This window comes from Bombina bombina, chromosome 2 (genome assembly GCF_027579735.1).
Source record: "Bombina bombina isolate aBomBom1 chromosome 2, aBomBom1.pri, whole genome shotgun sequence".
Lineage (NCBI taxonomy): Eukaryota > Metazoa > Chordata > Amphibia > Anura > Bombinatoridae > Bombina > Bombina bombina.
The window spans coordinates 494,175,138-494,190,422 of record NC_069500.1 but is presented as its reverse complement, the minus strand read 5'-3'; the positions used below and the strand labels follow the sequence as shown (position 1 = coordinate 494,190,422).

General features: G+C 40.7%; 1 protein-coding gene across 1 annotated transcript in view; it reads left to right on the top strand.

Moving 5' to 3' along the window:
• The first annotated feature begins 5,756 nt into the window (after positions 1–5,756).
• Positions 5,757–15,285, top strand: part of SMTN (smoothelin) — a 98,308-nt gene continuing 88,779 nt past the window's right edge. Inside the window, exons 1-5 of the mRNA XM_053702216.1 lie at positions 5,757–6,137; positions 9,273–9,416; positions 9,610–9,685; positions 10,448–10,612; positions 11,608–11,670. Of these exons, the coding sequence (XP_053558191.1) occupies positions 5,814–6,137; positions 9,273–9,416; positions 9,610–9,685; positions 10,448–10,612; positions 11,608–11,670 (772 nt within the window). The 5' untranslated portion in view covers positions 5,757–5,813. The remainder of the gene's footprint in view (positions 6,138–9,272; positions 9,417–9,609; positions 9,686–10,447; positions 10,613–11,607; positions 11,671–15,285) is intronic.

Below are 15,285 nucleotides of genomic sequence, written 5' to 3'. Positions count from 1 at the left end.
CATCTAAAAGTAAACGGATGTCGAGTACTACTGAGACGTCCACCTCTGAGGGTTGCCCGCCCAGTGAGGTGTGTTCCCTGCATCTATCTCTAATTGCACATGCAGCGCCCCAGGGTCCAACCATTACTCCTGCGGGAGAGATTCGTTGGCCGTCAGATTTTGCGGATTTACTGCAAATGGCGATATTGAAAGTGATCCTTGCCTTACCACGTTCTGGTAAGCGTAGGGCGTACCATGGCGGTTTTCTACGCCTGTGTAAATATCAGAGGCATTATACGATGACAAGGCCCACTCCGACTCTTCGGAGGAGACCCCTTCTGGGTCGGAGTCCGTGTCCTCTAAACCTCCAGCTGCGGAGGATCCTGACTTTAGGTTTAGGATGGAGAATTTACGCTTTTTACTGAAGCAAGTGCTTGCTACTCTGGAGGTTCTGGAGCAGAAACCTCCGGAAGAACCTGCGATTTCTAAGCTTAATGAGCTATATGAAGACAGGGTGGTGCCTCAGGCCTTCCCGGTTTCTGTTAAGATGGCTAATATTATTAAAAATGAATGGGAGCGATTAGGTTGAGCTGTGGGGTACTGTCCCTAAGGTGGATGGTGCTATCTCCATGCTTGCATAGAGAACAACTATTTCCCTTGAGGATAGTTTGTCGTTTAAAGAGCCCATGGAAAAAAAGTTGGAAAACATGTTCAGAAAGATGTTTCAACACACAGGGTTTGTTTTTCAGCTGGCAATGGCCGTAGCCACGGTTGCCAGAGCTGTGACCATATTGGTGTGAATTTCTGTGTGAAATGGTCAAGGGGGAGACTTCCATCGTCGAGATACAGGATAAGATTAAGGTGCTGAAGCCAATTCTTTCATCTGTGATGCCAATATGCAAATTATTCGCCTGAACGCTAAGGTGTCAGTTTTTTCTGTTTTAGCTCACAGGGCTCTGTGGCTAAAGTTTTGGTCTGCGGACATGACCTCTAAGTCGAGGCTGTTTTCCCTGTCTTTTCAAGGAAAGATTCTCTTCGGTCCAGGGTTCGATAATATCCACGGTTACAGGAGGCAAGGGAGCTTTCCTACCACAGGATAAGAAGGCTAAGCCTAAAGGATCTACTTTTCATACCTTTTTTGCAGATAAGTCCCAGTGCCAGCAGCCCGCCGCAAAAGTGGACCAGTCCAAGGGAACTTGGAACCGACTCATTCTTGGAACAAGTCTAAGCAGAGCAAGAAGCCATCCAAGACCAAATCGGCATGAAGAGGCAGCCCACGACCGTTATCTGGACCAAGTAGGAGGGGCAGATTATCTCTTCTCAAAAGCATGCTTGCAGGAGATTCAGGACCCTTAGGTTCTGGAAGTTGTCGCCCAGGGTTACAGGATAGGGTTCAGATCCCATCCGCACAGGGGCAGATTCCTCCTGTCAAACCTGTCTTCAAGACCGGAAAAGAAAGAAGCCTTTCTAGAATGTGTGAGGGATCTCTCCTCTCTAGGTGTTATCGTACCAGTAGCCCAAGGAGAAAGGGGTCTAGGGTACTATTCAAATCTTTTTGTGGTTCCAAAGAAGGAGGGCCTGTTCCGCCAGATTCTGGACCTAAAGTGAGTTTCTGAGTGTTCCATTATTCAAAATGGAAACAATCAGATCTATTCTGCCCCTAGTTTAAGAAGGACAGTTCATGACAACTATAGACTTGAAGGACGCTTATCTTCATGTGCCAATTCACAGGGACCACTTCAAGTTCCTAAGATTTGTGTTTCTGGTCCATCACTTCCAGTTTGTGGCCCTTCCCTTTGGTCTGGCGACTGCCCCGAGAGTCTTCACAAAGGTTTCTGGGGGCACTACTTGCAGTGGCCAGATCCAGAGGCATTGCTGTGGCGCCCTATCTGGACGACATCCTAGTCCAGGTGCCGTCGCTCAGTCTTGCAGAGTATCATTCAAGGGCTCTTCTTCTTTTGCTCCAATCTCACGGTTGGAAGATCAACTCAGGAAAGAGTTCCCTGGTTCCCAGCAACAGGGTGCAGTTCCTGGGCACGATAATAGACTCTATGTCCATGAAAATATTTCTTACAGACCATTGACGCAGGAAGATTGCGTCCTCTTGTCTTGCCCTTCAGTCCTCCTCAAGCCCCTCTGTGGCTCAGTGTATGGAGGTGATCGGACTCATGGTTTCCAGCATAGACATCATTCCATTTGCCAGGTTCCATCTCAGACCTCTTCAATTGTGCATGTTGAGACAGTGGAACGGCGATCATTCAGATCTATCATAGCAGATTTCCATGGATACTCTGATCTCCCTCTCTTGGTGGATCCGTCCGGAGCAACTGTCCATGGGGACATCCTTCTTGAGACCGTTCTGGGAGATTGTGACCACGGACGCGAGTCTGGCAGGATGAGATGCTGTTTGGGGTGCCAGGATGACACAAGGAAAATGGTCCTGGGAGGAGTCTCTCCTTCCAATAAATATTCTGGAACTCCGAGCAATCTACAATGCTCTGAAGGCATGGCCACCTCTGGGGTGGCTCAGCTTCATCAGATTCCAGACTGACAACATAACCTCGGTGGCTTACATCAACCATCAATTGGAGTGGACGGAGTCCCACAACTGCTTGCTCTCAGCGATTCACATTCCAGGTGTGGACAACTGGGAAGCAGACTTTCTCAGCAGACAATCCTTCCATCTAGGGGAATGTTCTCTTCACCCCGAAGTGTTTGCGGAGATTTGTCTAAGGTGGGGAACACCGGAGATAGTTCTCATGGCGTCCAGACTCAATTGCAAGCTATCCAGATACGGGTCAAGGTCCAGGGATCCAGGGATGTCTTAGCGGTGCCTTGGGGGTTCAGCCTAGCTTACATTTTTCCACTGTTACCACTTCTACCTTGTGTAGTGGCACGCATCAAACAGGAGCGAGCTTCGGCCATTCTGATTGCTCCATCATGGCCACAGAGAACGTGGTTTGCGGATCTGGTGGGGATGTCATCCTCTCCACGGTGGAGGTTACCCTGTCGCAGGGATCTGCTGAAACAGGGCCCTTTTCATCATCAAAATCTCGATTCTCTGAGGCTGACTGCGTGGAGATTGAAACGCCTAGTCTTGGCCAAGAGAAGCTTTTCTGAGAGTGTGATTGATACTCTAATTCAGGCAAGAAAGCCAGTCACTCGTCGCATCTACCATAAGGTGTGGAGGACTTGTCCTGGTGTGAGAAGCATGGATATCCTTGGCATAAGGTGAAGGTATCCAGGATTCTGTCCTTTCTCCAGGATGGTTTGGAGAAGGATCTTGCCGCCAGTTCCTTAAAGGGACAGATTTCGGCATTATCAGTCTTGTTGCATAGGACATTCAATCTTTTGGTCAGGCTCTGTCTAGAATCAGGCCTGTTTTTAGACAGTCTGCTTCCCCATGGAGCTTAAACTTGGTTCTTAAGGTATTGCAGAAGGTTCTGTTTGAGCCTATGCATTCCATTGACATTAAGATTCTGTCCTGGAAGGTTATCTTCCTATTGGCCATTGCATCGGCACGCGGATTATCTGAACTGGCTGCCTTGCAATGTGAGCCTCCTTATCTGGTTTTTCATGCGGATAAGGCTGTGCTTCGCACTGGTTTGGGGTTTCTTCCCAATGTGATGTCCAACCGTAACATCAGTCAGGGAATAGTGGTTCCTTTCTTGTGTCCTAACCCTTCTTCTAAGGAGAGGTTACTTCATAATCTGGATGTGGTTCGTGCCCTGAAGTTCTATCTTCAGGCTTCAAAGGATTTCAGACAGTCTACATCTTTTTGTGGTGTATTCAGGGAAGCGCAAGGGGCAGGCAGCCTCTTCTTTGTTCTTTTGGTTGAGGAGCTTGATTTGCTTGGCCTATGAGACAGCAGGACATAAGCCTCCTCAGAGTATCATGGCTCATTCAACTAGAGCTGTGGCTTCATCTTGGGCCTTCAAGAATGAGGCCTCTATGGAGCAAATTTGTAAGGTGGCTACCTTGTCCTCCTTACACACTTTTTTCACAAAATTTTACAAATTTGACGTTTTTGCTTCTGCGGAAGCTGTTTTGGGGGGAGAGGTTTTGCAGGCTGTTGTGCCCTCAGATTAGGGTCCGCATTTTCCCTCCCGGTTTCATTCAATGTCCTCTAGAGCTTGGGTATATGTTCCCAACAGTAATGAATGAAGCTGTGGTCCGATGGGCGGACCTAAATTTAGTTTATCATCTTGCACCATTTATACCCTGATATTTCTCCTACTGTTCCTTGTTCCCTTGGCAGAATAGCTGGGGGATGAGGGGAGTGGGGGGAGGTATTTAAGCCTTTGGCTGGGGTGTCTTTTCCTCCTCCTGGAGGCCAGGTTCATAATTCCCAACAGTAATGAATGAAACCGTGGACTCTCCTCCCCTCGATGGAAATGAAATTATCAGGTAAGCATAACTTTTTATTATTTCTGCTGTATTGGGAAGTAATGTATTAAAGTTAATGTATAGTTGCCATGTCCCTTTAAAGGGACACTAAACTCAATTTTTTTCTTTAATAATTCAGAGCATGCAATTTTAATCAACTTTCATATTTACTCTTATTAATTTTTCTTCATTCTCTTAGTATCTTTATTTAAAAAGCTATAATGTAAAGCTTAAAGGGACACTGTAACCAAAATTTTTCTTTCATGATTCAGATTGAGCATGAATTTTTAAGCAACTTTCTAATTTACTCCTATTATAAAATTTTCTTCATTCTCTTGGAATCTTTATTTGAAATGCAAGAATGTAAGTTTAGATGCGGCCCATTTTTGGTGAACAACCTGGGTTGTCCTTGCTGATTGGTGGATAAATTCATCTACCAATAAAAAAGTGCTGTCCAGAGTACTAAACCCAAAAAAAAGCTTAGATGCCTTTTTCAAATAAAGATAGCAAGAGAACGAAGAAAATTGATAATAGGAGTAAATTAGAAAGTTGCTTAAAATTGCATGCTCTTTCTGAATTATAAAAGAAAAATTTTGGGTTCAGTGTCCCTTTAAGAGCTGGTCCATTTTTGGTTGATAACCTGGGTTATGCTTGCTTATTGGTTTGCTAAATGTAGCCACCTATAAGAAAGTGCTATCCAGGGTTCTGAACCTAAAATGGGCTGGCTCCTAAGCTTTAAATTCCTGCTTTTTAAATAAAGATAGCTAGAGCGAACAAAGAAAAATTGTTGCTGTGAGTAAATTAGAAAGATGATTAAAAATGCATGCTCTATCTGAAACATGAAAAATTGGGGTTAGTATCCCTTTAAGTACAGGTATTACTGCCTTTCAGTAATATGTTTTGTTAAAGTTAACTGGTAATGGGAAATTTATTGGTGATAACCCTTAATTTTTTAAATTGTGTTTTGACACTGGATTTAGATAGAAATAAGCAAAAACCATATATCAGTATTACTGATGTAACACACATTCTTAAAGAAGAGATTCAAAAGTAAACCTAATTTAAAATGTTTTGCTAACTAGATCTGTAAGCGTGTATTAGCATACAATCTATTTGGCCCTGATGGAATTCAGTGTCTACTGGTTCATTTCCAGGAATAGGCTGTTTCCTGACACCTGCTGTCCCCATCTCTCTTCCCCTTTGTGTCCGTGCTGGGATGTTATAGAAGAAATATATATAGCTTCAATCTGTAAACATTCTCCTGCTAAGGGATTAGAAGGGGATCAGCAGTGGGGGGCAGAGCTTGTGCCCTTGGACAGGCCAACTGTTTTGATTTGCCAGGACATCTCTTATCCAAGCAACGCCCTTCACTTTCCTGTCTCACATTTGCACTGCTGAGTCTTTCATTTGTGCTCTGCACGAGACCACCATACTGCACTGATCTGAAAATGCCCAGTGCTGGCTTTCAGGAGCTGGACAACCAGCAATCAGAGGTGATGTTGGAAGCCAGGCATGAGCTTCAACTCTTCCAGAAGAAGGTGACACAGCAGTTGCGGGAGATGGCCTTGTTGGTGGAGCCGCTAAGTGCTGCTGTCAATGATCTCAAAGAAGAGAACCTGCACCTGCAGATGGAACAGGAGAGGCTGTCCCGACAAGTGGAGGAGCTGACTTTGTTCTTAGATGCTCAGGAAGGCAGCTCAGTACCTCATCCCCCAAGGTTTGCAAGTACAAGGAGATCCTCCTCCATACACCTGTCAAGGAGTAACAGTCTTGTAAGTGCCCAAAGGGAACCCAACTCCTGAGTCCAGCACTATTCCATACTGTGCTCATAACTTAAAGGGACATGAAACCCATCTTTTTTTTTTCTTTTCTTTCATGGTTCAGATAGAGCATGCAATTTTAAGCAACATTCCAGTTTACTTCTGTTATCAAATTTGTTTTGTTCTTTGTGTCCTTTCTTGAAAAGCATACCTAGGTAGGCTCAGGAGCTCTTAATTGGTGTCTGCACATATGTCTCTTGCTTACCCAGTGAGTTCAGCAAGCTCCCAGTAATGCATTTCTGCTCCTTCAACACAGGATACCAAGAGAATAAAGCAAATTTAGATAATTGAAGTAAATTGGAAAGTTGTTTCAAAATATATGTTCTATCAAAATCAACATTTTTGCTGTCATGAGACCATGCAATTTAAAAAAATAAATAAATCCAATTTACTTCTTTTGAGATCTTTTGAAAAGCATACCTAGCCTACCAAAGCTAGCTGCTAATTGGTAGCTGCACATATATTCCTCTGATTATTGGTTCACTCTGTTTTCAGCTAGTACCCACTAGTGCATCGCTTTACCTTCAACAAAGGATACAAAGAGAATCAAACAAATATAAGTACATTGCAAAGTATGGTATGCTCCATCTGCATCTGCATTGGAAAGTATGGTATGCTCCATCTGCATCTGCATTGGAAAGTATGGTATGCTCCATCTGCATCCTGAAATAAAACATTTTTGTTTCATGTCCATTTAAGGAAAAGTAATATAAAGTGACAGGATATGACAAAATACTATCATACAGCACAAAGAGCTGAGAATGACACATTTCTAGATAATTCATGCAAGGGTGTAAGCTTTTCTTACTACAACACTGAGGTTATGATCTCATGTTGCAGGGTGGCATGTTTAGGACTTATTTTTTAAGGTGATTCTTTACAGAAAAGGGTGGTTGATTTATGGAATAAATATCCATTTGAGTTGTCAAACACTGTGGGAGACTTCAAGAAAGCCTGGGCTAAGCATATGACTATCCTACAAACTAAGCTTTTGGCACTAATAGAGCTGCGAGAGTGGTCTGTTCTTAGGGATGAGCTGTGCAAAACGTGCACTTCCTATTGGTTCCTAAATCCATTTAAATAGCTTTGTTATGCTGTTTCTAGCTAAATATTCTAACACGTTTAAATGACACTTTTTAAAATGCTTTTTCTTATGTAGTTTTCACCTCATTTTTGTCTGTAGATTTAAATGAGCACCTACACTGGTGCTGCTTGATATGAAAAAGTTAGATTTATTTTTTCTTCATATTTCTTAATACTTGTGGATTCATCATTTAGAGTTTTGTGCACCTATATAAGTGGCATTCGTTAGGTCAAAATTGAACCTTTGCTAGGTACTAGGGTGTCATTGGGACAATAGGTTAAAAATTCATTGTACATAATGCATTTACATTTTAAATAGAAAAAAGTTTGCACTATACTTCCATTTAGCAAAAAAGTCATTACTGCATATGCACATATGCTCAGTGCCCCGTGCATCAGCAGTGGCTTCACTGACTCCATCTAAAGCACTGCCAGCTCTCTGCAGTGATACTTTAGTCACCTGTAGCATATGTGCATATGCCGCTGAAACAGTAACTTTAACTAGAAGCATTTTTTGCTGATAGGATTTTTGTCTATCTAAATGCACCCATGCAGGTTTCAGTTTTACTATTCCAGTATCCAAACACCCACCCCCTCCCAACAGTGCTGAGGGGGACAGGATGCAACTCCTTGTATTTCCTTATTCCTCTATGGAGTTGTCTTTTTATGATGGTACACATGACAGACACAGGAAGGGATCCTCACCCCCACTGTTGCCTTATCTGGTAATCCATGTTGATGACTGGGTCCTATATTCATTTCCAATTTAAGTCTGTTATCATTTTTTCTTTGTTCTTATTGAATTCTTTGTTGAATAGATACTTAGGTAGGTGGCAGGTAAAAGTGTTGCCACCTAGTGCTCTTGCAATTCTTCTAAATGTGCTGTAGATATGAGCACACTTCTGAACTGGTTTTCAACAAAGACTATTAAGAGTACAAAGGAAATCTGATACTAGAAGTAAATTGAAAGCTGCATTCATGAATACAATTTTGGGGTTTATTTGGCTTCCAGTATTTGCAGTGTAAACGGGTAACGCATTTACTTTTTGTGAGCTGCAGTTTTGTAAAAATAAATAAAGTGACTTCTTACTAATGCCATTATCCTCTGCTTGCTGGGGCAGAATTGCTGCTTTGGTCTTGGTAGAGCCGAGTTGGAAAGCTAATGTGTTTTGCCTGTAATGGCTTTGTATTGTCCTGGATTACATTAAAAAAAGCAAAGGTTACAAAATCTTTTTCTTGCTGCTAATGCTTTTGCTTTTAAGGGATATTATTTACCCCCTTTGATGGGACATTTACACAATTATAGCTGCATCCCAAATGAAAGTGCATTGCAAAATATTTGCATACAAAATAAATATTTTTAACACCAAGCTTTTTTTTTTTAAAGAAGAATTTGCTCTAATTTGCAGTCCAGGGACATACCCATTTAAAGGCCTCTTGGCTATACATATCTCTCTTCTGTGTCAATTAGGAGCATATATAAATATGTAGCAATCACTGTCCATCAGGGTCAAGGTTCTGAATTTAACAGTATGCCCTCCTGCCTCTCTGGAGTCCAGTGAAAAAGCACTGCTATTTTGACATTTTAAATTACTAGATCGACAAAATAGTGAATGTTCAATGCAAGGCAGTTTCATTATACTTAATTTAAAGTGCCATTACTGACGTAGCATAGGACGTCACATTCTAGTAGCAAATGGATAATGGACTAAACATTAAACAGATACTAATGCACAAAAGCAAAGTATACCAGTTCTTGTCTACATGCAAATTTCCTGTCATTTCTTTAGATTATCTGCTTCAGGGGAATATTAGCGACATTACCCATAACTAAGCACTACACATATACAAGTTGTACTTAAAATGGTTGAATCAATATCTGCAACTCCAGTAAACGGAAGAATCTGCACTTCCTGTTCATGACTGCAGCTATAAGAAGGCATTGCTGATTAGTTTGAGTAACAACGGTCCGTGTACAAACTCAGTAGAACGTATCTTCCACAGGTTGAAGCTGAGATTCCACAGCAACAATCTCAGCAAGTTGAGGTGTTTCTGCCGTGTCCTGTAGAGAAAACAGAGCCAGACAAGAGCAAGTTAACGGCTGGGGAACTGAGCGCCATAGAGGATGAGGACGTTCTGGACAAGATGGTAAGGCCGATGGGCTTGGACAAGATTTTCATCCAAAACAGAGTGAGGGGGTGGTCAAAGACATCTAATTGTGAGATTAAACTGTGAGTTCAGAAATGTGTTCTTTTCAGGAGGTTTCAGATAAGGACTTCTGGCTACAAATATTCCTACCAGTGATCTAGAACCACTTTATATGACTTTTTTTACTCTGCAGTTGGACAAGACTACAGACTTTGAGGAGAGGAGACTGATCAGAACAGCGATGAGAGAGTTGCGGCAAAGGAAAAGAGGTGTTTATACTTTATCCATCTACAACAATCGCCTACATCTACACAAATTACCATCAAACTTAAAGCGACAGTAACATTTCAAGTTAAATGTGCAATTAAATGTGCATTCAATTTATTACATTTCCAATTGAAAAATTTGTTTCTTGGAATCCTTTGCTGAAGAGTAAGGTTAAGGAGCAGCAATGCACTACTTGGAGCTAACTGAATGCATCTGATAAGCCAATGACAAGAGGCTTATATGTGCAGCCACCAATCAGCAGCTAGCTTCCAGCAGAGTGTCTCTGCTCCTTAAGTTCAACAGAGAATACAAAGAGAGCAAAGCAAATATGCTAAAGTTGCTAAACTACATGCTCGCTCTGAATCACAAATGTTTAATTTTGACTTTACTGTCCCTTTAACCTTCCTGAGGAAGATTGTTATCAAACCAAATGTTTCCTTAGCAAATGAAGTGTTTTGGGTATGACCGTGCACTGTCATTATTCAATATAAATTCCACTTATGTTTGTACTGGATTTGATTAATCCTTTTATGACTAACGGGAGAATCTCACTTATCTATGCTATCATAGCTGTCTTCTGCTTGTCTATAGACTGGGTACAAGCTTGATTCTGATATAGAAAAATCAATTGTGTTTAATGCATTATTTCCCGTCCTTTTGGTATAGTGCAGTTACATGCACCTGTTCCCTTTCCTGTTGTATCATGGTGTTTTTGTATATAATATATATTATTCTCTTAGCAAATCTGTTTCTACTTTCCACAGAGCAACGGGAGAAGGAGCGAGAAAATCGCATACAGGAAATTAAGAACAAAGAGAGGGAGACCAGGTTGGCACGAACAACAGAGACCAGCGTACGGCAGAACGAGACTTCCAACCGTGGCTCTGCCTTCAGCTCCATTACCAAAACTCAAAGGCTTGTACAGTCAAGTAAGAAAACCCTTTTCTCAGTGTGTAAGCTCTAGAGCAAAGTTCTCCAGCTTAAATGCCAGGGCCCCAATGTGTCCCCTAATATAAAGAAATATTTAACTCAAAATTGTATTCTCCATAAAATGTTTAATATGCATAATTAAAAAAAACACAACTTTGCAATAAGCTTTAATTATTTATTTTGCCTGCATGTCCTGTAATTTAACTCTGACAATTGTGGTTTTCCCACTCCTCTTAAAGGGACAGTCAACAACTAAACATTTTATATAAAAATCTCAATTTATGAGTAATGAAACAGCTTTCCGTGTGATGCAAAACCCTGGCACTCCTACATTTTGCACAGTGATTGGCTGACTTGTGCAGCAGCTTGTTTATATCTATTCCTAATAGGCGACCAAAAAGGAAGAAGGATAAACATTTGAGGCTTTTCACGAGATGTGTCCTGAGACTGCAAAATAAGTCCTATTTTTCTAACAAAATGACAATTTTTTTAAGGGTTTAAAAACCTTTATTTTGTATGTATATCTGTTGCAAGGCAGTTAACATATGTCCAATACATAAATACAAAAAATACTTTAATGTCCATTTAATAAAGCTAAACACTGTGCTTGTAAGTCCATTATAAAAATGATTGAATGAAAGACCTTTGGATAAAATGATAGGCGTAAGGCTGCAGGAAGCCAGCTTGGGAATTAAGCAGGGTTTCAGTTTTAGAGGTGTTAATTAGTCGGTGATTATCTCATAAAAATTTGTATCTGCTGCTATAATAGACCTTGTGGTCTTATTTTAGAACCTGGATGTGCACTGCTTATTAAAGGGACAGTAAAGTTGAAATTTAACTTTTATGATTCAGATAGAGCATGCAGTTTTTAACAACTTTCCAATTTACTTCTATTATCACATTTGCTTTGGTCTTTTTATATCCTTTGTTGAAAAACATAGGTAGGCTCGGGCATCCAAACTGCTAATTTTATTTTAATTTGTGTCTTATACAGATGATGGCAGCAAAACTTCCAGGACAACTACAATGGAAGCAAGCTACATGAATAGATCAGAAAGTGAGTAACATAAGACTGAATTCTAATGTGTCGCCTAACCTCAGAACTCGCACTCAAAAATGCCAGCATGTTCCAGAGAGCTATGAAGATAGTTTTGACCATTGCATAGTGCTTACAATACGTGGTCATAGTATGTTTAAAAACAAACAATTGCAAAGACTGTTAAAGGGATAGAGGTGCGATATATAACCTTTATGCACAGTATAGGTGGGCTCATGAGTTTGCATGCCAAGAGTTCATGGGGAATATCAGGAGAAAAAAGATTAGTAGTGAAGAGAAGTTTGTTAAACATTGTATGCATCTGTGTACAAGTTTTTAAGAAAGGAAAAAAATGAAAATTTCAGGTGTGTGCAAAACAGGTCAAGTTCTTTATTTCCTTCATCAGATGGTGATTCCTCAAGTTATTCCGTGTGAGAATTCCCCTCCTGACTACTGGGTGGAGGAGGCAAGTTACCCCAGCACAGCAGAGATTGAATTCCATTCCATTTCCTATAATTCAGTCATTTTAATTTGCGTCCTTGAAGAGGAACCAGGTGAAAGTGAAGTGCTAATCTTCTAGTCTTTGAGACAGCTCCTCTAACCAACCTGAGGCCCAGTTCCTCCTCACTGTACCCTGTCTGTCAGATGGGTAGACAAGGAGTTATCAGCCAGGTAGTGGGGAAATGTCACAGGCTTTCAAGGTGAAATGTGGATTCATCCCCAGTACCAAGGACTACAGTGAGCAGCTCTTTGTGAGATCTACAGCCTGCCCCAGGTGAAATGTGGATTAATCCACCAATCTCCTTGGTTGTAGATGCTGTTAGTTGATTGTTTGCATTATGCTTGCACTGCCTAGGATGGGCTTGTCAACTGGAAGCAAGTTGTTGCAGCCGAGGTAAGCCCAGTGGGGGAAGGTACTGCAGCCTTATAGCCCACATAGTATGGAGACATATATTTGTACACCACACACCTTATATTAACAGTTTGTAGTACTTTTAGTCACTTTTAAAAATTATGAATTTATTTAATCTGGCTATGTAAATTTAGCACAGGTGGCTTATTGTGCTAAACTCTTCAGGTTTCCTTTGGGTTTCTTGGGTTAAGTGCTCACCAGTAGTTCTGGCACGCTAAGGGTTAACTATTTTAGCATGCCTTTTATAATCTGATCCTGGGCTGCTGTAATATGAGTGTGGGGAGAAACCGTCAGGTCCGATAGAAGTGATGAGGTACTCTGATAATTAGTGCTTTGTTTCAAATTGGGGTATAAATTTTATTTAACCTTTTTGTTCGCCTTTGGTGTATTTTACTGTTATTTCAGTGTTTGACAGTACTTTATTGTTACTGTTTTCCCTTTCATGTGTTAACCAGTTTAACATTGTCATTGTTATTTCTTCCCTTCGGGGTTAATTTACTGTTTGCTGATTACTGCTTATGTGCTTAGGTTTATAGTTAAAGGGACACTGAACCCAATTTTTTTTTCTTTCCTGATTCAGATAGAGCATGCAATTTTTTAAGCAACTTTCTTAATTTACTCATTATCAAATTTTCTTCATGCTCTTGGTATCTTTATTTGAAAAGCAATAATTTAAGTTTAGATGCCGGCCCATTTTTGTTGAACAACCTGGGTTTTTGCTGATTCGTGGAGAGTTCAGTGTCCCTTTAAGCTACTTCCTTACTATTACTATGCAGCAAACTAGTGCAGCTCAGGCGTCTAGTCCGTCAGCTGATCTTTTAGAATAGAGACCCATTAATTCTTTATCCCTTTCCAGTTTGTGTTTGCATATAAGAATTATCTGGTGCCCCTCTGCTCAGTTATGTACCTTTATGTGCTGTCTATTTCTAACTCCAAACAGGGTTTTGCTGCGCCATCTTTAAACAGTGTGTATAGGTTTTTGTCTTAACAAGGTTGCTTCCAGGTGGGTTCATTTAAATCTCCAAAATTTAAGGAGTATATTCACTTTGCTATGAAAGAAGTGTTATGTCTCCAGCTGTTAAGCATAGACTTATGCACAGATTTGAAAGTGGTCCTTCATGGCGTTTAGTTCACTTCCTTTAGGGGCGGCCCTTTAAGTTACCCATTGATAGTGGTCTTTGACTCTGAGGACACTTATTCTGAGAATAGTAACTCTGAGTCTCAGGACCCTGCTGCTGTGGCAGAGGATGTGTTCTTTAATTTCAAACCTTGAACATGTTCATGCTTTATTACAGGAAGATTGGCTTTAGAAGAAGAAGATTTTCTTGGAGAGTGCAGTGTGTGTGGTCTCAGAAGTAGGTTACGCATAAATATTCTGGGACTCCATGCAATCTTCAGGGCTCTCCAGAGTTGGCCTGACCTCAGACAGGAATATTTTCTTTGATTTTCGTCAATGTCACAGAAGTGGCTTACTTCAATCAGGAAGGAACTTGTAGTTACTTAGCAATGAGGTAAGTGCCCCGCATCATCATGTGGGCAGAACATTATCATTTCAAGATTTCTGCCGCCCATATTCTTCGTGTGAACAGTTGGGAGGTAGGTTTTCTCAGTTGCCTGTCTCTTCACACAGGGAAATCTTCTCTGAATCTGGAAGTTTTCAGCCAGATCATAGGAAGTTGGTGTCTATAGAGAGCTATCATGGTCTCTTTCTTGAATCACAATATGCCCCTGTATTGTGCCAGCTCTCAGAAATTCTCATACAAGTCTGGTCAATGCTCTAGTGTTTTCCTGGTCGTTCAACCTGAGTTTTATCTTTTCTCCATTTTGTGTTGCTCTCCAGAGTAGTAGCCAGAATCAAGCTTGAAAAAGCCTCAGCAACTTTTATTTCTCTGATGTGGCTTAACAGGATTTTATTTGCGGATCTGGTACAAATGTCCTTGGGCCTGCCTTGGAGGCTTCTTCTAAGAAGAGATCTTCTTTCTCAAAGTCTTTTCTTTTATCAGGATCTCAAAACTCTGAATTTGGTAGCATTGTGATTGAATGCTTAGTTCTGTGTTTTTGACAGACTTTTTTATATATGCTTGGTGTGCTGACAAAGGTTACCACTAGGATTATTTAGGATCCCTTGAGTTCCTGCAGGAGTGTTTGGAGAAAGGTTTGTCAGCCAGTTCTCTGAAGGGTCAAATTTTGGCTTTCTGTATGTTTCTATGAGAGAATTACTAACACTTCAGATTTTCAGACCTTTGATCAGAATGAAACCAGTTATTTGTCCAGAGACTGAACAGTTTCTCTTCCTTGGAATATTTATCTGATTTTTGAGGGGTTTCCTTCTTAAGAGCATATGTATGGATTAGCTCTTGTTCTGGAATTTTTTTTTCCTGGCTATTTCTTCTTCCAGAAGGGTTTCTGTGATTTTTTTTTTTTTTTTAATTTTATTGCAAATAAAACAAAACATACAGATATGACAGGGCATTCCAGACATCATGAAAACAAAACAGAAAATTCGCCATACAAGGCTATCATCTCATCCTTATTACAACTATAATTTTCATATTTCTGTTTTATACATGCAAAAAAATAAAGGGAAAAAAATAAATAAATAAAAAAAAAAAAAAAAAAAAAAAAAAAGAAAGCTAGGCTGTTACTTTAACTTAACTACTTGGCCTAAAGCCTTAATTTGTTAGGTATACTCTGTGGGTATAACCTCCCCGAGCGCATTACTG